Raw genomic sequence first — 21,850 nt, 5'->3', positions numbered from 1 at the left:
ATGATTGAAATTTCTTTTGAGAGCCAAATTTTTTAAACTTAAACTATATAGGTAGGTACATTGTTATTAACTTCATTAGGGTACTCCTAAGCTGGGCTTTGCTAAAAACGTCCTCAGTCTGATTGAGGTATGTTCGCTGAGGTCGACCCCTTCCAACTCTCCCATCCACACTCATCTGGTATACTTGTTTTGTCTATCTCCTTTCGTTCATCCTCTCTATATGTCCAAACCATCTCAACACACCTTTCTCAATCCTCGACACTACATCTTCTTTCACTCCACAACGTTCCCTAAAATTAACTTAATCCTACCAGACCTGAGGCCCTGAACCTAACTGTCCCCTATACCTGGGCTCCTGAGCATTAAAGAGAAAAAAACAACATGATATATAAAAATGTTAGTTACATGCAAACAAGTGGTTAGAATAAGATGGAACTTGGAGACATTGTAGAAAATAGGTCTACCTTTCATCTAGCGCCAATATTCCACCTTTGTGTGGAAATTACCGAAAAATCGGTACAGCGGTCTGGTAGGGTTAATAAACTTTACTTAAAGTTTTAAGTCTTAGTTAAACGATAGGTACGTTGAATATAACTTGATATCATACTTAATACCGCTGCACAATGAGACTGCTGACTGACTGGCTCACTCAACTCGTGTATGAATCGTGCACGTCTCCCCCGCGCTGTGTATCCCGCGGCCCGCCTGCACCTCGTCTCCCGTCGCCCAACGGACTGACCGACACCCCCCACTTCTTCTAACGCCACTTCTTCAAAATAGACTCACCCAGGCCAAAAACCGACTTCTGTGCACGGGCCACGAAGTTTCAATCACACTGTACATGTGCGCCCGCACGTGATATTTTGTGGAAGAGCCACATTCAAGGGGCCAAAGAGCCGCGTGTGGCTCACGAGCCGCGGTTTGCCGACCACTGTTCTAGAACATTCCACTGTTATTTCAAACTCTTTGTTTTTACTCATTCACCCAGAAATTGCCCTGTCTCATCAAACTGTTTTGCACTGACATGTATGTGGTGGGGCTATATGCCAGCCAGGTGTTCATTTGCAGCAGGGTAGCCATCTGTGTCTGTGTGGTAGTGTTTGAGCAGTCATGTGGGCAAGTGATTGCTTTCATCTATTCTAATGAATATTTATTTATTTAAAAAATGGAAAATGTAAATATGAAGGAGTTGACATCAGAGGCAAGAAACATGGATTTACTAAAGATCTACTCTAATGGCCATGATGAAAGTGGGCAATCTTTATCCTTTGTTAGATGCTCACTGGACTTAAACTAAATGGTCAGTGGTGAAATAAAAGTATAAAATCAAGGAACTTACACAAAAGTGGGAGACGTATTGCTGGTGATGGTGCCACAGCAGTGAGCACCCTTTAATATGTAACTTTTGCATATTAGACTTGATTACATGTTTTTAAGATGGCAATCTATACCAAGACACAGAGCTGTTTGTACATCCTGATGAACTGCTTTGGGAACCTGATTTCATACTGTGTATCTAAACCCTGGTTGGCCTTCCTTCCTTCCTTCCTTCCTTCTGGCCTTCTTTCCTTTTTTTTTTTTTTTAATATTTGCTTGATTCTCTGGGGGATGCAGCAAATATAATAGGGGGAAAAAAACGTTGGATTTAGACTAAAAATAATAGCTAACATTTAAAAGCTGTTCTGTGTCTCTTCTGAGAGAAGTGCTTTAATGGATTATCTTAATTTTACAAAAACTTTGTGTCAAACATGCTTTATAGAGGAGTTTTTAAGAATGTGAACTTTGGAGTCTGGCCGGTGTGCTCAGTGGTTAAGTGTCGATTTATAAACCAGGAGGTCACAGTTCGATTCCTGGTCAGGGCACATGCGTAGGTTGTGGGCTTGATCACCAGTGTGGGAGGTGCAGGAGACAGTCAATTAAATCAATTGATGTTCCTATCTCTTCTCCCTCTCGCTTCCTTTGAAATCAATTAAAAAAATATATTAAAAGGAAAGAATGTGAGCTGACTGCACGATTCATATCCATGCCCTGCTTCTTACATAATTAGGCAATTAATTTTGACCTCTTCTTGCCTCACTTATTTTTTCATATAAAAATGAAGCTAATAATAGTACTCATGTCATGGGGTTGTTTTGAATATTGGGTGAGAGAATACATGTAAAAAGCTTGACAGTGCCTCCCTGGTTCATGGTGAAATGTTCAATAAATCTTGGCTATTAATATGGCCGTATAACCTCAGACAAATCATTTTCTGAGCTCCCTTTTTCTCATGTGGGAAATGGAATTAATAATATTTACATCAGACGATTGTGTAAATTCAATGAGATTCGTTAAAGTATTCTGTGGAGAGCTTGGCATATAGGAGCTGTTTCAACCAATATGGTATTTAAAATTAAAAAAAAAAAATTTAGAGAGAGAGAGAGAGGAAGGGGAACACACACAGAGAGAGAGAGACATCAATTTGTTGTTATTTATGCATTCATTCATTGGTTGATTCTTGTATGTGCCCTGACTGGGAATTGAACCCGCAACCTTGGCATATTGAGATGATGCTCTAACCAACTGAGCTACCTGGCCAGGGCCCAGCATGATATTCTAAATGAGCTTGGTGTTTATACAATGAATCTTTATTGAGCAGGCACTTGCTATATCCTGGGGTTATAGTGCTCAAAAATGGAGATCAGTCCCATGCCCTCAAGAGTTTGCTGGTGGGTAGAGAGGGACAGCAGAAATAAGTAAATGATGATCATTCGAGCTTGCGATCAAAACTATGAGGGGGACAACAGTCTCATTGAGAAAACTTTAGTAATGGTTATGTTTCTCTTTGAAAATGGAGCAAGTTTTAAAAAGGTCTAAAGTTAATTGAATCTATCCAGTTAAATTATATTCACCTCTTTTCAATATTACTCTTTCCATAAAGAATTGGTGAATCTCATGTATTTCCTAACCTTGGCCTAGTGCAGTGATGGCGAACCTATGACACGCGTGTCAGAGGTGACACGTGAACTCATTTTTTTGGTTGATTTTTCTTTGTTAAATAGCATTTAAATCTATAAAATAAATATCAAAAATATACATCTTTGTTTTACTATGGTTGCAAATGTCAAAAAATTTCTATATGTGACACGGCACCAGAGTTAAGTTAGGGTTTTTCAAAATGCTGACACGCCGAGCTCAAAAGGTTCGCCATCACTGGCCTAGTGTCTTATTGCTCTATCTGGTAACTTATGTACAAGATCCCATCCTGGTGTTTGATTGGTGATGACCTACTTTTCACTAAAACTCATTCTCTTCATTATTCACCTCCCTTGACTAGCCCACGTGGTGTCAAGGGAGGGAAGACACACACATTTTTTGGAGTACCTGCTGTGTCAAGACCCCCATGGCTTTTAGGCACATCTCATAGCTCACTACCTTGTGAGGCAAGTGTTCCCATATTTAACCAATGAAGAAAGGGCTTGGAGGTAGGAAGTGGTTAACCTTAATTGTAATGGCTAGCGCTGGAGCCAGGATTTGCATCCATGTCCCGTCTACCACCCATGTACTTTGCTCTCTGTCATCATGATGATAGGGGTATGTCAGACTATAAGTATGATCAAATTAAAAATGTTTTCTCATTTTCACAATAAACAATCTAAGAGGTTGCAAAACATGTATGACATTGCTTCATCGTGCACTATTCACCGTATTCATTTGAACATTTTCAGAATGGTGTTTCTAACAGTGTGGTGCTTATGTTGCCTTCTGGTTGTATTCATTCAGGACTGGAATAAAGTGATATTCTCCATGTCCATCTTGGGCTACATTGACTTAGTTTACAGCAGGGAGATTTACTATCTTCCTGTAAAATTTCTTTGCTCATTTGATCTTTAGCTCTCATTGAACTAAGAATGCAAGTTAAAATAACTAAACTATAACTTCCATTGTACATAAATTTAATAAGTTAGTTTTCATAAAAATAAGAAATGCAGTTGGTCAGTTGGTAGCAATTAAAAGAAATGTTGCCATTTAACTTGCACTAAGTTGACATAATTCTTTTTAAGAATAAGAGTTTTTACTCTGGTGTAAAATTTCCCAGGAGTCTAATTGAGAAAACTTTAGTAATGGTTATGTTTCTCCTTGAAAATGGAGGAAGTTTTAAAAAGGTCTAAAGTTAATTGAATCTATCCAGTTAAATTACATTCACCTCATTTCAGTATTACTCTTTCCATAAAGAATTGGATAAATGGCTAACACAGTAATTCATCTTTTATCATTTCTAAAATTTTCCTAGTTGCTGCTCACTTGAACATAACTGTTACTGATGGATTTCTACGCTTGCAGTGTTTTGAGTTTCAGAAACTCATTTTCTCTATTTCTCTGTGTTAGTATTTGAATAAAGATTTTCATGTTTTTGGTAACCTCAAGTGATAAAAGCAGTGTCTTGTGGAAAAAAAATTAGAAAATAGGAATAAGAAAATATAAAAAGCACCCATAATTTATATATTTCCAGGCTTTTCTATGTATGTATATTAGTAGACAAATGTAGGTTTACAGTTGTGAGTACGTGAAACACAGAGTTTATTCTTTTATTATTTATTAATTACTTTTCATATGAACAACTGTAGACCTACTTTTGTCCACCCCTGTATGTACCCAAACAGCCTGGATTTAAATTGCAACTTACTAAATGACCTTGGGAAATTACCTAACTTTTCTGTGCCTCAGTTTCTTCATCTGTAAAATGAGTACCTATCTCATAGGGTTATCGTGAGGGTTAAAAGAGTTAATACAGGTAAAATGCATAGAATATTGCCTGGCCCTACTAAGAACCACATACATAGAGTTTAAATTTTTTTTTTTGGTAATGAACAACAGAAATTTAATTCTTGCTGTTTGGAGGCTGGAAGTGTGAGATCAGGACACCAGTATAGTTGGATGAGGTCCTCTCCTAGTTCATAGCTGATGGTGGAGGGGCTAAAAACCTTTTATTATGGAAAATTTCAAATATATGTAAAAATATAATAGTGTTATGAACTTTAATGTACCCATCTATTATCAATGTTTAGATATTCTTGTGTCTTTTATTATTTCCTTTCCCTCCGCCCCCCCACTGGAGGTAGACTGGTGTATTTTATAGAAAATCCCAAATGTCACATCATTATTCCATAAATACCTCCATTTGTACTATGTTAATATTTGCTAAGAAGTAATTATTTTAGAGAACTAAAGCACAAAATTTGAGTCAGTTTTGAGGGGAAGCAGTATAAGTAAAATACCTATAAGATACGTCTGTGGGGTTGTACTAGATTTTAATTAACTGAATGGCATTTGAAGTAAGATTATGAATATGGAGATTTTAGTTATTCAGATTAGACATTTTAAGATCTTTAAAGTGATGGAGTATCAGTTTTATTACAATTATACTGTAGATTATTGTATCAACATAAAATATTCATAAATGTACTGAACAATTTGAGTATTCTTTTGGTGGAACAAAGTATTTAAAAATTATACTATTGGAGCCCAGCCTGTGTGGCTCAGTAGTTGACTGTCGACCCATGAACTAGGAGGTCACAGTTTGATTCCTGATCAGGGCACATGCCAGGGGTTTCAGGCTTGATCCCCATTAGGGAGTGTGCGGAAGGCAGCTGATCAATTATTCTCTCTCATCATTGATGTTTCTCTCTCTCTCCCTCTCCCTTCCTCAGTCTGAAATCGATATTCTGTGCACCGGGCCTCTAGTATGCATATAAGATCTTTGGTTACTTTGTTCCCGCCCTCCCTCCACCCCACTTCCCTCTGAGATTCATTAGTCTGTTCCAAGTTTCCATGCCTGTGCGTTGTCTGCCCCCTGGTGGTCAGTGCATGTCTTAGCTAACGGTTGAATGGTCGGATGGTTGCTTAAGCTTTTATATATATACACTAGGGGCCCGGTGCATGCAATTCGTGCAAGAGTAGGCCTTCCTCCCCCTGGCTGCCGGCACCAGCTTCCCTCTGGCACCCAGGACCTGGGCTTCCCTCCGGCTTCCGGCAGGCACCCGGGACCTGGGCTTCCTTTGCAGCCCCAGCGTCGTCCAGAAGAACATCTGGTCTAATTAGCATATTATGCTTTTATTATTATAGATAGATTATATAAGAGATTACTTAAGGATAATTAGAGAAAATACAGTAACAAACCAGGTATTATTCCAGTTGGTGGTTTTGTCTCTTACTTTAATGCCTGGATCTTTTGGACAGCAATCAGATTTTAGACTACCGTTTCAAAGTCTGCATCATATGATATAACTGAAAAGGAACTCAATTGAAAAGGGATTTGATTGTATTTGATGTATTTCATTAAATTGCAACTGGTGAGATCATCAGAATTAGTAGTCACCTAAATTTGCTCAGCTCTTTGACTATAGATCTTAAAATTCCTGGGGCATGATACAGTAATGTGGACTGGGCCTGTCATGCCTCATGCTATTGATGGTCCAGGGAAACACTGGGTTAGAATTCAGGAAACCTTTCTTCTCACCTGAGCTTTGGAAGTCCAGGTATTCAGTTCTGCTCTAACCTATCATTTAGAGGTCCAATTTCTTCCATCTTGTTTATTCAACAACTAGAAATCACAATGGAAAGTTTTCAAAACTAATGAGCAAGCATAAGAAAATAGTAATTTCTAATCATCACATTCTCAAAGAGGTTACTAAGTCATCGTTAAATTAGGCTGAGAGTAATTTAATGATGTCCCTCAGCCCGGCCTGTGCCCTCTTGCAGTCCAGGAGCCCTTGGGGATGTCCGACTGATGTCAGACATCCTTAGTGCTGCTGCGGAGACGGGAGAGACTCCCGCCACCACTGCTGCACTTGCCAGTTGTGAGCCTGGCTTCTGGCTGAGCGGTGCTCCTCATGGGAGCACACTGACCACCAGGGGGCAGCTCCTTTGTTGAGTGTCTGCCCCCTGGTGGTCAGTGCATGTCATAGCGACCATTTCACCGTTCAATTTGCTTATTAGCCTTTTATTATATAGGATGTCCTCGAGCAGCAATTTCAACCTTTTTCATCTCATGGCACACATAATTACTAAAATTCTGTGGCACACCCAAAAATAGATTTTTTTTGCTGATTTGACAAAAAAAATTAGGTATATTTTTTGTTCATTCACACCAGACAGCTACTGTGTTGGCTGTTGTCATTTTTTAAATTTGACAATCTAAAGAAAAAAGAGGTCAGTGCCCTGACTAAGTAGTCCGGTATTGCATGTTTTAAAAATTCTTGCTGCTTACCAGTTGAAAATTACTGTCCTAGTGCACTGTCTTCATGCACATGATTGAATCTGAGTTGTTGCCAAGACCTGGTTTGGGTTGGGAAGAGAGAAGAGGAAGCACTCTAGAGCCTCGAAGCAGCACATCACCTCTGTTCCAACGCCTCTGGAGAGAACTTGGTTACAGGCCATACCTCACCTTACTTGAGTCTAGGAATTATAGTGAAGAAGGAGAGCACAGATGTTGAAGTTAGTGGTCTCTGCCATATCTATGCAGATCCCGGTTTCTCTGATTATAACATGTTGACCCAGTAGCTCTGTCACCCACTTAGTTGCCCTCTGCCTTGGCTTGATTTTGAAATTACTGCTAACATAAAGATATTTTCTACTCTCAGCCTAATTTAACGATGACTTGGTGACCTCTTTGAGAAGGTAATGATTAGAAATTACTATTTTCTTACGCTTGCTCATTAGTTTTGAAAACTTCCCATTGCGATTTCCCCATGATTTTGTCATTTTAATGACTCATGCACTTAGGAGGGCTCTGTTTGTCTTGTCCTGTTAATTTGAGAATATAGCTGACTGTTGTATTTTGAAGCTCTGAAGCAAGAGTTCAGGCTCAGCTTGAGTTTCTTTTAACAGGTGTCAGGATTTAATACAGGGTGATGAAACAGAACTACCTGCCAGACCCTTGAGAGGATGTGTAGAAATACTTAGGGACCAAGAACTGGTAGTTGAGAAACTAAGCAGGTGGAAGAATAAGGAAGATATAAATATCGCAAGGTGGGCAGTTAAAAAATATAGACAGGTGTTTTTTCTTTTTTTTTTAAAGGGGCAGGGCAGAGCAACTAGGAGTTCCCGGAACATACCCCTGAACCACAGCCTTGATAAACTTATAAAATCAGCTCAAATTTATTGACTGTGCCCATCAGCTTTTCTATAAGCCATTTTTTTTTAAAAAAAAAATGTAGTAAAAAAGAAAAAAATTGTCAAAATATGTGTTTAAAATCCTCAGATTTATGGTTCCATAGCTTACTTTGTAGGAGGAAGAAACTAAATAAATGCATAACTAATAATTGGAATATTTGATAAAATTAGAAAGAAAAAACATTCCTAGATTTTGTGTTTCAAATGCAGAGTCCCATTAATGTGGATGAAGCATGTATTTTCATCAGCCTGCTGATGACATTGCTCATGTAAACCAACTTCAAGAATGTGCTCTCTATAGTCCTACGTGCTGTTCTGAGCTCTTCCTATATAGAGCTTTGGTAGACAGGAGGGTCAAAGTCATCTTTTTCTGGCCAATAGACCACTCACCCCCACCCCATGCCAGCCGAATACCTTGAGTAATTTCTTTGCTGCCTCCCATAGCACTTGTCAATATTACTAGATAGATTTTTCTCTTGTGTTTTAGATTGTGGCCTTCATTTGAAGTTTGACACTAAATACTTTTTTTGATATACCGTTGTATATTGTTTGTTGTATCCTAGAAAAACTATTGAAAAAGTTGAAAACCTAAAGCGCTTTATCTCTCTGCTACTCCTTTATTACTTCTAGGATGCAATTGATAGTTTTACTTTCTTGAAGTGTTCTTATGGGGCTGAAAAGCCCTGACAGGTAGGATAACTGCTGAAGTTAAACAAATGCTTTGATTCATTTGGAACTTAAGACCTCATTAAAAATTCTCTTTCTGATTTAGATTTAGACAGACCCCTCCCCCCCCTTCACAAAAAAGGCAGACTGACAGGTTACTGATAAATCTTTGAAAATCAAACACTCTATTTTTGTATCATGGTGTATGGAGTATGTTGGGACTAGTTTCCTTTTAGTAAAGAATGCCATGGAAAGAAGAAATTGTGTGTGTTTTAATGTACGTAGTGCCCAAAGGAAGTTGAGATTAAAATGAAGTGGGGCACTTACTACACTGCCAATGCTAAAGCAAGCATATGTATTTTTTTTTAATTCCCTGAGAGAATATGATGTTTTGATACCTTAAAAGGCCAAGTGGTTGTGATTAACCTTGAAATGTAAGTCTCTAGTAGATGAAAGACACATATAATTTATAGCCCAAGGGTAGCAAATCAAGGATGATATCAAATCATATTCCTGCTTGGGGAGTAGTTTTGAGAATGCTTACTGACCATTTGGTAGATACATTTACTACAGATTTAAAAATGTATTCATTCTCTAAAGTGTCACATCGAAATAAGGACTATCTTTTGTAAGCTGAGGTATTTGCCATCTATACTTAATTTTAAAAACTACATTTTTATTTATTTCAGAGAGAGGAAAGGGGAGAGAGAAACATCAATGATGAGAGAGAATCATTGATCGGCTGCCTCCTGCTCACCCCCTACTGGGGATTGAGCCTGCCACCCGGGCCTATGCCCTGAACTGGGAATCGAACAGTGATCGCCTGGTTCATGGGTCAATGTCAACCACTGAGGACCAGCAGCTAGGTACATAGGAAATAAATAGAGCCTAATTTTGATAAAAACAGTACTATTTTACTCCATTGACCCACCTTTTGGAGACAGTCATTTTTCTGGAGGGTTTGGTCTCTTCACTGCCGCAATCTATTAGCCTAACCAGCTGCTCATCTGGTCCCCAAAGCATTTTGGAATTCCCCCATTCTAGATCTGGATCAGAGGGTAAAACCCCACATTTCGTTTCTTTAGCTCTATCACTGTTGACATTTGGGTAAGTCTATTCTGTGATACCCTGATAACCATCTGCTCCTCTGGATAATGTACAGCCTAGTTTCTATTGAATTAGCTTAGATCATCAGTAAACTACACTAGGACCCTATGAGCTAGGCTCTGTTGCTGAATTACATGTTATGTAATACACATGGCTTTATCCAGGGATTTTTAAAAAAAGAAGTAACATGAAATTCCCTATTATGTAATTAAGAATATTGCTTATTAAATGGCATTCTGTATTCCATATATAAAGTCTAATATGAGGAATTTCCTCCAGAGTTTGGGGGCATGAAAAAGTTTGTTTTCTTTGATAAAGGGTACTTACCCAACTTTTAGATAATAAAAGATGTGTAATTTACCTTATTTATATATTTACCTGAGGCTGGAGGCACAGGGGCAAATTTGAATGTTAATTGTCGCAATTAAATTAACAAATTTTATAAATTAAATAGTCATTATGTAAACCAGGAGTTAGTTAACTATGACCCTCCCCCCCCCCCCCCCCCACACACACACACCCGGTGCCTTCTATTCTTGTAAATGAAGTTTTATTGGAGCACAGCCATGGTCTATGGCTGCTTTCCTGCTGCAGTGGCAGACTCCAGCAGTTGCTATTTGACCCTTTACAGAAAAATACTAACAATCCTAATGTAAGTAGTCACATGATGGCATGGGTCAGACCAAATGCACTAGCACTGAAGGAACATAAACCAAGGCAATTACTATCATATGTGGCTACTTGGGAATGTCTTAACAGAGACGCTGTGCGACAAAAGGCATTTCATCTTTAAATAGTGGGAACATAGAAGGGCATTTTACTTTATTATTTTTTAATCCTCACCCTAGGATATTTTTTCCATTTATTTTCAGAGAAAGTGAAAGGAAGGCAGGAGAGGCAGGAGTGGGGAGAGAGGGAGAGAAACATCAATGTAAGAGACGTATTAACTGGTCGCTTTCTGCACTCACCTTGATCAAAGCGGGGCATTGAACCTGCAACAAGGGTACATGCCCTAGACCAGGAATTGAACACTTGACCCTTTGGTCTGCGGGCCGATACTCTAACCACTGAGAAAAAATGGCCAGGGGTAGGAGGGCATTTTATGTGGGAGAGAGCACATTTTGAGCATGTGGGATTATTTTTAAAATGGTTTTTGCCCAATTGGAATTGGACAGAGTGACAATGCAGTTGAATAGGTGAGATGATTTTTGCAGGGCTTAAAAACTAGGAATCAAAATTTGCATTTAATCTGACAGGCTTTTGAAAACTGTCTTAAATCGTCAAGGGAATTGATGTGATGGAAATAGCATTCTGGGACAATGATCTGACAGCAGTGTATGGGATGAACTCAAGCAAGACTAAGCAGTTACTGAAGTAAGCCTCTCGTGAGGAACTCAGATGATGGGGATGGAAATGGAGGGGGAAAGCAGCCTCCGAGAGGCTGGAAAGAATGAGGTCGACTTTGGGACTGACTGGATTTAGAGAATGGCGGGAGGGAAATTGTGAGAGGAGAATTGGGCAAAGCTGAAACGTGAACAGTTTTTTTGAGAGAAAATATGTGTTTTGGTTTTGACATCTCCAATTTCTGGTGTTTTAGAGCCTTATAAGAGAGAGTAGGGGAGTGTTTGGAGATATGGACTAGATGAAGGCTCTGGGAGAATTTACATACAGGAAGAGAGCACAAGGCCAGAGCCTTGGGGGTGCCTTCAGGAATCAGAGAGGAGAGAGGAATAGGAGGATTTGGTAGAGCAGTGTGTCCCAGGAAAGGCTGGCTGTATAGACTGTTAACAGAAATTTCTAGAAAAAATAAAAGTGCCATGATCAGATAAGTTTGGGAAACTCGGGGTTAAAGTTCATCAAACTTGCTTTAGAACCTCTCAGATTATTTAATGACATGCACTATCACTTAGATCTGTCTCTCAAATTATAGATCCATGTATACAACTTTCTGCCTGGCATCTCCCCTTGGCTTTCTGTTAGGTCTCTAAAACTTACCTGTTTCAAGTGGAATCTTGGTCTTCCCCCACAAAACTTGTTTTCCATCTCAGTTGATGGCAACAGCATATTTTCCTTTTGTAAAAAATGCTGTGGTAAGTAATGTATAAATTGTTTTGTTTGATGCGTAAAATGCCCAAAAGAAATGAGATTAAAAATAAAGTTGCTGCTCAGATCCAAAACTTTGGAGTCACCTTTGACCTCTTTTCCCTCCTCTACTGTCATCTCATTCTTTAGCAACCACAGTTGGCTCTGTCTTCAAAGATATCCCGAATTGGACCACTTCTCACCTCAGGTGATTCGGTTAAAATCTCACCCCCTTTTGTGTGTAGTAGTTTCCTGTTTCACTCAGGATACATGCAGCAGTCCGTCCAGGAGCCTCAGGGCCTGGAAGGACTGGCTTCTCATTGGCTCTTTGGTTATCATTTTCTTCCTCCTCCATTCTGTGCCCCATCCATCTCTGCTCTTTCTGGAACAGGTCTTAAGCATTTCATTAGCTTAGGGCTTTTGTACTCACTGTTTTCTGTTCCTGTGACACTTTCCACAAATATGTGTATGCCTAACAACTCCAAATACCACCCTCTCTAGAAAAGACGGCCATATTTAAAATAGCGTGCCCTCCCCTCATCTCTCATTCCCTTTACTCTATCTACTTTACTACTGTTTTTCCCCATAGCACTTACCACCTTTTACCATGTTATATTTCATTAATCTTTTTTTTTTTTAATTTACTGTCTGCCTCTTCCTGCTAGACTGTGAGCTCCAGTGTGTCGGGATTTTTGTCTGTGCTATTTATTGAGGTAACTTAAACATCTAGAACAGTTTCTGATTCACAGTAGGCACCTAATAAGTGTTTGTTAAGTGAATGATCGAATCTTCAAGATGGCAATATATGTTCCTACACACTCCTTTTTTCTCCCTGTGGAGATCTCTTTATTGTGGGTTTCCCAAGGACATACTTTGGAAAATTCTGCTGTGATGTCTTATGGAATTCAAAAGAGAAGCAAATTTCAAGAAAGGTCAGATTAGTGCAACTGGAAAGTTGAGATTTTGACCTGCCTCAGCTAAAGAGTACATTTACACAGGGAGCATCATTTGCCGTCGTAGAACCAGTGTCAGTGCTGTGAAATAGCAAACTCAAGGAGTAAAGTTGGACCTAGGTGTTGAAGAAGGAAGCTAGGATAAACTATTCATTCGGGGAGGTTAACTTTGAAAGAAAGGGAGGAAAGTAGTTTGCCTTCAATGTTGAGATCAGGAGAGCTTGTTTTTGCAGCCTATTATTTTTAAAAGCAACCTAGAGTACTGAAGTGACATACATTTTTGAAAGGTATATGTAATAAATGGGTGGCCTAAAGCATCCATTTTTTTAGATAGTGTAATTTGGTGGGTTCAGTGCTGCATAGGAATTGGATAAATTTGGGTTCTTAGGAAATCCTCTTACCAGTTCTGTGTCTTTGATTTATTACCTGCCCTCCTTCATCCTTTTGCATATTTTTTGAGACCGCAGTAGGAATGAGAGGTGCGATGCAAATATTAAAAATTGGTGCTTAATTGCTTGCTGGTTCCTCTTTTAGAAGATAAGCAATCTGTTTTGATGTGTGTTTCTAGGTCATTTCTCTACTCCCTGAAAACAGCTCACCCAGGCTTTACACTTGTTGAATTAGTGCTTAAATGAAAGCTTTGTTCCAAAGCAAAGCATAGTTTAAACAATTTTTGAAAGTTTGACTATTTCTCCCTTAGAAGTTTTGATCAATAAAAAAATTAATTTCTATTTCAAACATGTTATTGACTTTTTAAAATCGTGTTATTAGGCTAGAACTTTTGGATTTTGGGGACAGGGGCAGGGGTGGGGCGGAGGTTCTATAGTGTGAATTCATCTGTTTCTGAATTAGTTCTAATGGGAAACACCAAGAGCTTTTGGACATTTTAGTTTATCAGCCATGGCATTTGAGGACTGAAGAGGTTAACAGTGAAGTGTATGGTAAGGATTACTCAGCAGAGCCCTGCGCTTTATTTCCATTGTTGACTTTGGAATGAATTACTTTAATGTTATTTGAGGAGTAATTGGTTTGAACTCCTTTTCCAGATTAACAAATATTTTTTTGTTTTGGTTACAGAATCTGCATACATATATGTCAGAGAAGCAGAAATGTCAGATGATATCAGGAAAAGGTTTGAATTTCCAAATTCTCTTATCCAAACACAGGTAATTTAATTAATTAATTAATTTATTTATTTATGCTTCGTGGTAACAAGTGAACTTTTTTGGTAGATTGTTAATTTAACTTTATATTTTTAACATTGAATATTTTTTCTATATTAGAGATATCATTTTATTAAACAGCTTTTATATGAGTTATTTTGAAAATTTGTATTTGACAAGAAAATAAATATTTGAAGTTGACCAATTGCAGCTTCTATTTATGTCATACTTAGAAATAATAAAACCTTGATTAACCCCTTGAGTATGTACATTTTGCTCTATAATTAATTATTGGGAACAGAAATAAATGGTTATGCCTCTACAGATATATGCATTTATAGAGTATGAGAGACTAATATCTTAAAATGTATATTCTACCTCTATACAAATGTAAGAAAAATAGATTTTTATAATAATGACAGTAAGTAAACTATCCTGGATTAAAAAACTTCAATCTATAAACTCTAACTCAGGCAGGAGATTATAATTTATTTTAAAGAGCTTTTCAATTATTAGGGTTAAACCAAAGATGGCTTTCTGGTTAGCTTTCAGCTAGCTAGAAGCATTGTGGTTAATCAAAGTATCATAATGGCTTACTGTCTTTTCTTGTGAGAGTAAAGATAACAGAGCAGAAGCCTGCCTGAAGACTTAACCACGGACAGCATCTTGGCCACTTTCAACAATTAACTTTGGAGATGCCTGCTGTGGGAATTGACTTAGCTGGGTAGTGGGGAGCCCTTCCATGAGGAGAAGAACACTCCTTATGCAAGATTCCCTTCTGCCTGACTGGGTTGGAGTCTTATCCTGCACAGCACAGGTTCTTACCATGAAGAAGAAATGAAGATTTGGAGAATACTGGCCTCAATTTTTTTTCCCTCTGGCCCGGAGTCCCTTCATTAGCATGGATAATCAAGAAAGGCCTATGTGTGTTACTGTTAAATCGAGTGAAAAGTGTACATATACACTTTTAGTGTATATGTACATATATACTTTTTGTAGGATGTCTTTTTAAACTATTCTGTTATGCAAAACTGAAGTAACAATGTAGGCCGATATATTCTTGGATTTTGTATTTTAAAATCAATCTAGGCTATATTCTCTGATTTTCACGCCTGTGAAATTGGGTTGCATCTAGTAATTGATGGCAGTAGTCATCATACAGTTGGTATTGCCTGTGCATTTGTGAACTTGGCCATGATTTTCTAAATGAGTTTGAAAGAACTTTCTTAATATAAAATAAAAATTCTAAACCATATGAAGCATTGTATAATATAGATTAATTAGCAGCCTTTTTTTCTTTCTTACTGTTACATAAAATATTGATATATCTTGTAGTTGCTGGCCAGTTCCATTCAGTGAAATATGCTGTATTTTGTAAACAGGAACCAAAACTATTCACTGGTTTTTAATTCTTGTTACTATCCCTTTAAATAGGAGATAAGAGACAGTTAATTGATCTAAATGTAATATTCCTTTAAACGAATGACTTGTATTGCAAAACTGAGACCATTAAGCTTTGAGGTCATTAAGCACTTTTAATATGTGACATACAAAGAGAGATGAAGGATTGGATGCTGTGTTTTTATTTGAACTTCTCTGGAAACTTTGCAAGACTGACAGGTATTCACAACTGTATCATACATTGGTTCCTAGTGCAGGATCAACAGTTGTGGCAGTTGCCACGTATTTCCAACCCACACACAGAATGGCTGCCATTGTTGTTGGCCTAGGTTCCAAGGCAGCAGGGCTGGTTAGTGCTGAAGAGCGAGGAGAATGAGAGTGAGGTGGTTGGAGGTAATGATATGTATGTATTTACGTAATCAACACTCCTGTTAAGAGTCTCATCTTTAATTTTGGGCTTTGGGATCAAAGCAGGATTTGGGGAAAATTTAGAGATTTACTAGACTGAAAGCCTGTTACGGCACTAAAACCTATGACAAAATAATAAAGAAATTAAGTCATAGAGCCTAGAGGAGGGAGAATGCTTGTGGTCACAGGAGACCTATGGATTCAGGTCTGTGTGGGCCATAGTCAAAGATGAGAATGCATTTTCTCCATCTTCATTAAGGGCATGAGGAAGCGTGATGGATTTCATTTAGATACAAAGATGATTTTAAAAGCTGTGGAGTTTCTTATTTGTCTTAACGGTTTCATGGATTAAACAGTCTCAAAGTTTCTTCTAATATTAAATGACAGCAATTTAAACTGAAAATCTAGCAATTTTCTTAAGATCTATGAATGATAGTTTGCCTATTGGGATAAAAGTCGGGATAAAAATGCTTACCCTGAGGGTTGTTATGAAGATGAGAAATTATGTATGTGGACTGACTAGTTCAGTGCCTTCTATAGAGCGCGTCCTCAGTGAATTGGAATTTTATTACCAATTGACTGATATGACTCAAAGTCATAATAACTACTATTGATAGTTGTTACCATCAAATGCACTATTTGGAGAAAACTTCTGAGGAAATGTATTTTCTTTTTCTTTTTAGGCTGTGGGTCATCTTCTTGCTGCAGTCCTAAAGGAGAATGGTTTTTCAGAAAAGATCAGTCAATCCACAAACCAGGTCTGTGTTTAACTCTGTGCTGTAGTTCTGCTCCGATATTGCTACCAGCTGGACCACAGAATCACTTTGCTTGTTTCCCTCACAGCTCAGGTCACTGTAGAAACTGTGAGAAGTTTATTGCCTTTTTGTTTGTTTGCTATGTTTTTCTTCCAAATAAAACATTTAAAATTTGTGACAATAGATTCCAGGAATAAAATATGGAGGAGATGAGGGGAGTATTTTTATAATTATTAATAAAAAATAACATGAGTGGAATGAGTGTAGGCATGCTTTAGAAGAGAAGGTTGACAGGGTTACCTCTGAGGGAATATTTTTGTTTAATACAGAAAGTGAACATAGTGGCTCTATTTGGGTGTGGGAGATTTTTCGTGCTAAGAATGGCCCCATGTATGAAAAGGTCATGCTTGGACAGTTGGAATTGGGGAAAAAATTCTTACCATGCATAGGGCAGGCGAATGCTAAGTGTGGAAGCAATGCCAGCCTACTGAGATATATATCACTTGGGTTTTGGTTGACCAGTGTTACGTATTTTGACATGCTGGTTGGAAATTCTATTTAAGTGGGTGCTCTAAGGTAAACTCCATAGAGAATATAGATGATGGAAATGAGATGTTTTTTCACAGCAGAAACAAACTGATTTCCTTCCTCTCACATTCCTTTTGATTAACTGCTCCAAGTCACATTTCTTTGCTGCTTCTGCCAACAGGTTGAGGGAAGTGTAGGGGTATATACTTCACTAATTGGCATTTATCCAGAGTTTGTATGCAGTGATTTAAATTAGGTTTTCTGAGAACCCTGATCTTAATCCTTCCTGTAATCACATTATGTACTCTGACAAGATCTAGTGGTTTTACTTAAATTGCCAGGATTTATTGAATGTCAATCCCTGTAACCAAATATTTCCTCTTCCGTTAATAAATGAATGCTTATTTCCATGAGATCACAGTGTTATCTGAAGGGACAGTTTTTTATTTATTTATATTATTTTTCCAGCTTAGTAATTTAGTCCCCTTTCATATTATCCATGTTGGGTGATTTAAATTTCCTTCTAAATAAAATAAATAGAATATAAATATTACTTTCCTGTAATAACTATTAACTCTATTGTTCTGTCATAGTGGGATCCTATAATTGCAAGGATCTCAGAGCTAGCTACAGTAGGAAAGTGAACACAATAAAATGGTGATTTTCATTCTTTTAGTTATTCTATGGGAGCCAGGCATTTCTCCAAATTATATATTTCCCAATAAATTATTGGGGAAAGGACAGAAAGGAAAATAGTTTTATTATATGTTCTTTAAAAAAAGGCCAAAACCCAAAAAATTCCCAAACCATGTATCAATCTAAATAGACTTAACCCACAATATATTTAAATATAGGTTTACCATTAATATTGAACTTTTTTTTGGTGAGGGAATTATGGGTTCCTGAGAAAGTTATGAAAGTTAGAACCTCTGCTTTAATAGGATTTTTCAAAATGAAGAACTTATATACCCTTCCAGTGCTTTTCTGTGAAAGATGACAGACTCATGGTGTGAGGGGTAGGGAAAAATCACAGTCTCTCTCTTGGCCAAAACAGTTTTTCTAGGCTTTTGTTGGTAGCCATGGGACCAGCAGCTTGCTGGTAGCCTGTTCTACTTCTCTCTCTTCCCTCTGTGCCCATTGGGGCAGGGACATTGTGTGTGTGTGTGGGGGGGGGGGGCGGTGAGGATGGGGTGCATGTAGGTGATAGAGGTTGGTGGTAGGAGATTAGGAACATTTTCTGAAATTGAGGGCCTGAAGCATAGGTATGATTTGGGTTCAACTTAGACTAACTGATCTGCTGATATCGTGGGTGTCTGGTGAAAGGGCTTGGTTTAGCACTGCCAGAGACAAGTCTTAGTTTTGATCCCTTGTTAGGTTAGTTCTGTTGCATTGCTTGAACTCAGGTTATAACTGTTGGCAGCCAGACTTATTTTGCAGCAAATACACCAGATGAGAGAGAGAGTTGCTATGTCAGAACAGATCCATTACCTCTCTTGGGAAACAGACTGTAGTTTATTCTACAAGTGCTGTGACAGCAGCATCTTTATACAGGAGAGCTAGCCTACTGTGAACCAATTACACTGTGATGCATGGCTAGGGGTGTGTATGCATTTGCTGCTCTTCGGAAGTGTCCTTTAACCACTGGTTTGATTTCAGACCCCTGCTTTGAACTTGCTCTGGGAGAAGTGCTGCAGTGATAACGTGGTGGTTCGGACAGCCTGCTGCGAGGGTCTGGTGGCACTTGTTGTGCAGGATCACGCGGAGTTCAGCTATGTTCTCAATGGGATCCTCAACCTGATTCCCTCCGCCAGGTACTCTTCCTGTCGGATCAGTTAACAATTTAAAGTCTTAGAAAAACAATTCACTAATTTCCATGAAAGGCCAACGTTTAACCTACTTACCATTGTTCTTCTTTCTCTTAAAATGTCATGAAGTTGATATTTCATATGTGATGAGAACATGCTCGTTTAAACTCTACAGGTTTAGAATTTGTGGGCCTTTGCTGTACTTAAGTTTGGGGCTCTGCTTAAATTTGTCATTGTTCTGTTTTATGAAGAAAATAGCTGCGTAGTGAAGAATGTACAATTGCAGTGCACATTCCTGACTTACTTTAAGAAAGAAGGCTGCCTCTAAGCAGTACTTCCACAGTGATCAAGTTTCTACACTATTGAAAATACTTTGGCATTCGTATGTGTATCTTGTGATTTCAACATGTCTTCCCCTGATTATTATCCAAGTGAATGATGTACGTATAGGTGTGTGCGTGTTTTTAAATTTGTTTGGTATGACTTTATTTAGTACATTCACAGACTGAGCATAGTGGAATCACAAGGGCTAAAAGGGGATACGCCATCCTGAGGTGGTTAAACAGGACCGTATTGGAACCATCCTGTGGAAATAAGACTGTCTTGCAAAATACTCCCTGAAAAAGGGATGCCACTCTTTGCTTCAAGAAATGGTCTTAATTTGCCTCCTGTAAGTCATTTGGGCTTCTGCCTCCTCCGAACTCCTACCAGTGTTTTCTACTCACCGTTATTGTAGTAGCATCAGAACTGAATACTTCATCTTTTTTTCCTGCTCTCGGTGGAGGGGGAAAGAGTCTCAGGCTCATTGTTGGGCAGAAGAGTTTTCCTCTCAGTCTGTGGAAGATGCTTTCCTGGGCTTCAAGCTTATTAGGTTAAATAATCTCTGGCCTTTTAAATTCATTTCTTCACAAGTCTTGTTAGTTTCCTTAAATCACCTCTTTATATCTTTTTGGAACCTTAATTTTTCTTTAAATTCTGCTGAGTATAGTTGTAAGTCCAGACCCTTGAGTGTGGTACATGCCCTTCCTTCCCAAACTACCTGCAGCCTTCTGTTCAACCTGCATTCCCTGCCGTGAACGCTCGCCTCTAGCTGTACACACCTGTTCCCCGTTCCTGAACTTCCACGTGTGCTCAGCCTCCACATGAAATGTTCTTTCTCCTTCTCTTTCTGACTTCATCTTCATCCTTCAAAGCTCACTGAGATGTCACCTCTCCTACCTAGATACTCCCCTCTTCTCAGCTGGGCTCCTTGCTCTTTCAAGTTTTCTTTTCAACCTGTATTTTCATCTCTAGTGCACTCTAACAGATGACCGACTATCTATAATAATAAAAGCATAATATACTAATTAGACCGGACATCCTTCCAGACAACATTCCGGATGAAGCCAGGGCTGCGAGGGAAGCCCGGGTCCCAGGTGCCTGCCAGCGGCCAGAGGGAAGCCCAGGTCCCGGGTGCCAGAGGGAAGCCGGTGCCAGCAGCCAGGGGAAGGAAGGCCTACTCTTGCATGAATTTCGTGCATCAGGCCTCTAGTTTCTGAATAAGTAAGGATTTGATCATGCCTAAAAACTTATTTATTTTCTGTCTTTTTCTTTTTGCACGCTCACATTGCATGCACACGCACACATACACCACGCTTTTAGAAGGATCCTATTTTCTACCCATTTAAAAAAAAGTAGTTTTGAGAAGGCTTTTAAAGAGTTAAGTTTTAATGTGTTGCTCTTTTTTGTAACTTATTGGTTGACTTTAAGCAGGCCACCTAGATTTTGCATTACCCCCCCCCCTTTTTTTTTCAAATGCAGGTACAGTAATGGTATTTGTTCCCCCCTACATAGTCTTCAAATGCCTTAAAATGCACAATATAAAATCCATTTGTATTGTGCTATACTATTTATACTTAAAAGCCAGAGTATCAGCAGCTAAGGGAGTGGAGTTCGTCTGTGTATGTGAGGGATATTCGACCAAGTTAGATTATACCTTTAGTTCTAGAAGATCATGTTAGAAAATGATGCTGGTGTGATATATTCCTCACACATCAGTAGTCCGTCATCACTATTGTAAACTAGAAAGCATACTCCTTGCTGATAATGAATCAGCATCCCATGTATATATTATAATTTGTCAATAACCTTAGATTTTTTTAAATTTTAAAAATGTATTTTTTGAATAGATAATACATGATAAAAAAATTCAAAAGAGCATATGTAGCAATGTCTCTGTCTTATTATCCTTTTAAATGTGTTACATATTCATGTAACTGAAATTTATGTGTAAATTTTTTTTCTTTAAGAAAACCCACAAAATTAGTAGTCCACTATACATAGTATTCTTTATTTTGCATTTTTCATTGAAAAAATATATTTTAGAGATAATTTCTTAACATACATAAAGTACTTTGAAATTTTTCCAGCTACATTATATTTCATTGTGTGAATGTGCCATAATTTATCAATTTCCTATTGTTTTCAATTATTTGCATTATAGGCAGTGCTTCAGTGAGTAATATAATCTTACACATATAGGTAACCATTAGTTTTCAGAGGTCATTAGTTATAGAAGAAAGCACTGAATTTTATAATATGCAATTATATGAATTTTAACAATTAAAGTATCCTGGAAAAAAATTATTTTACAAAAATCTTTTTTTTAAAAGATTTTTAAAAATATATATATTTTATTGATTTTTTACAGAGAAGAAGGAAGAGGGATAGAGAGTTAGAAACATCAATGAGAGAGAAACATTGATCGGCTGCCTCCTGCACACCCCCTACTGGGGATATGCCCGCAACCAAGGTACATGCCCTTGACCAGAATCGAACCTGGGACCCTT

The 21,850-nt window shown here is 38.2% G+C and overlaps 1 protein-coding gene across 2 annotated transcripts in view; it reads left to right on the top strand.

Annotated features, from left to right (window-relative positions):
* Nucleotides 1-21,850, top strand: part of FOCAD (focadhesin) — a 287,833-nt gene that overhangs the window by 19,507 nt on the left and 246,476 nt on the right. For both annotated transcript variants that reach the window (XM_081103496.1, XM_081103497.1), the window contains exons 2-4: nucleotides 14,040-14,128; nucleotides 16,618-16,692; nucleotides 18,874-19,028. In XM_081103496.1, coding sequence (XP_080959622.1) covers nucleotides 14,072-14,128; nucleotides 16,618-16,692; nucleotides 18,874-19,028 — 287 coding nt within the window. In that variant the 5' untranslated portion in view covers nucleotides 14,040-14,071. The remainder of the gene's footprint in view (nucleotides 1-14,039; nucleotides 14,129-16,617; nucleotides 16,693-18,873; nucleotides 19,029-21,850) is intronic.

Source organism: Myotis nattereri (assembly GCF_964212035.1).
Source record: "Myotis nattereri genome assembly, chromosome: 12".
NCBI classification, from domain to species: domain Eukaryota; kingdom Metazoa; phylum Chordata; class Mammalia; order Chiroptera; family Vespertilionidae; genus Myotis; species Myotis nattereri.
Note: the sequence above shows the minus strand (reverse complement) of the source record. Positions and strands in the feature narration are given on the sequence as shown.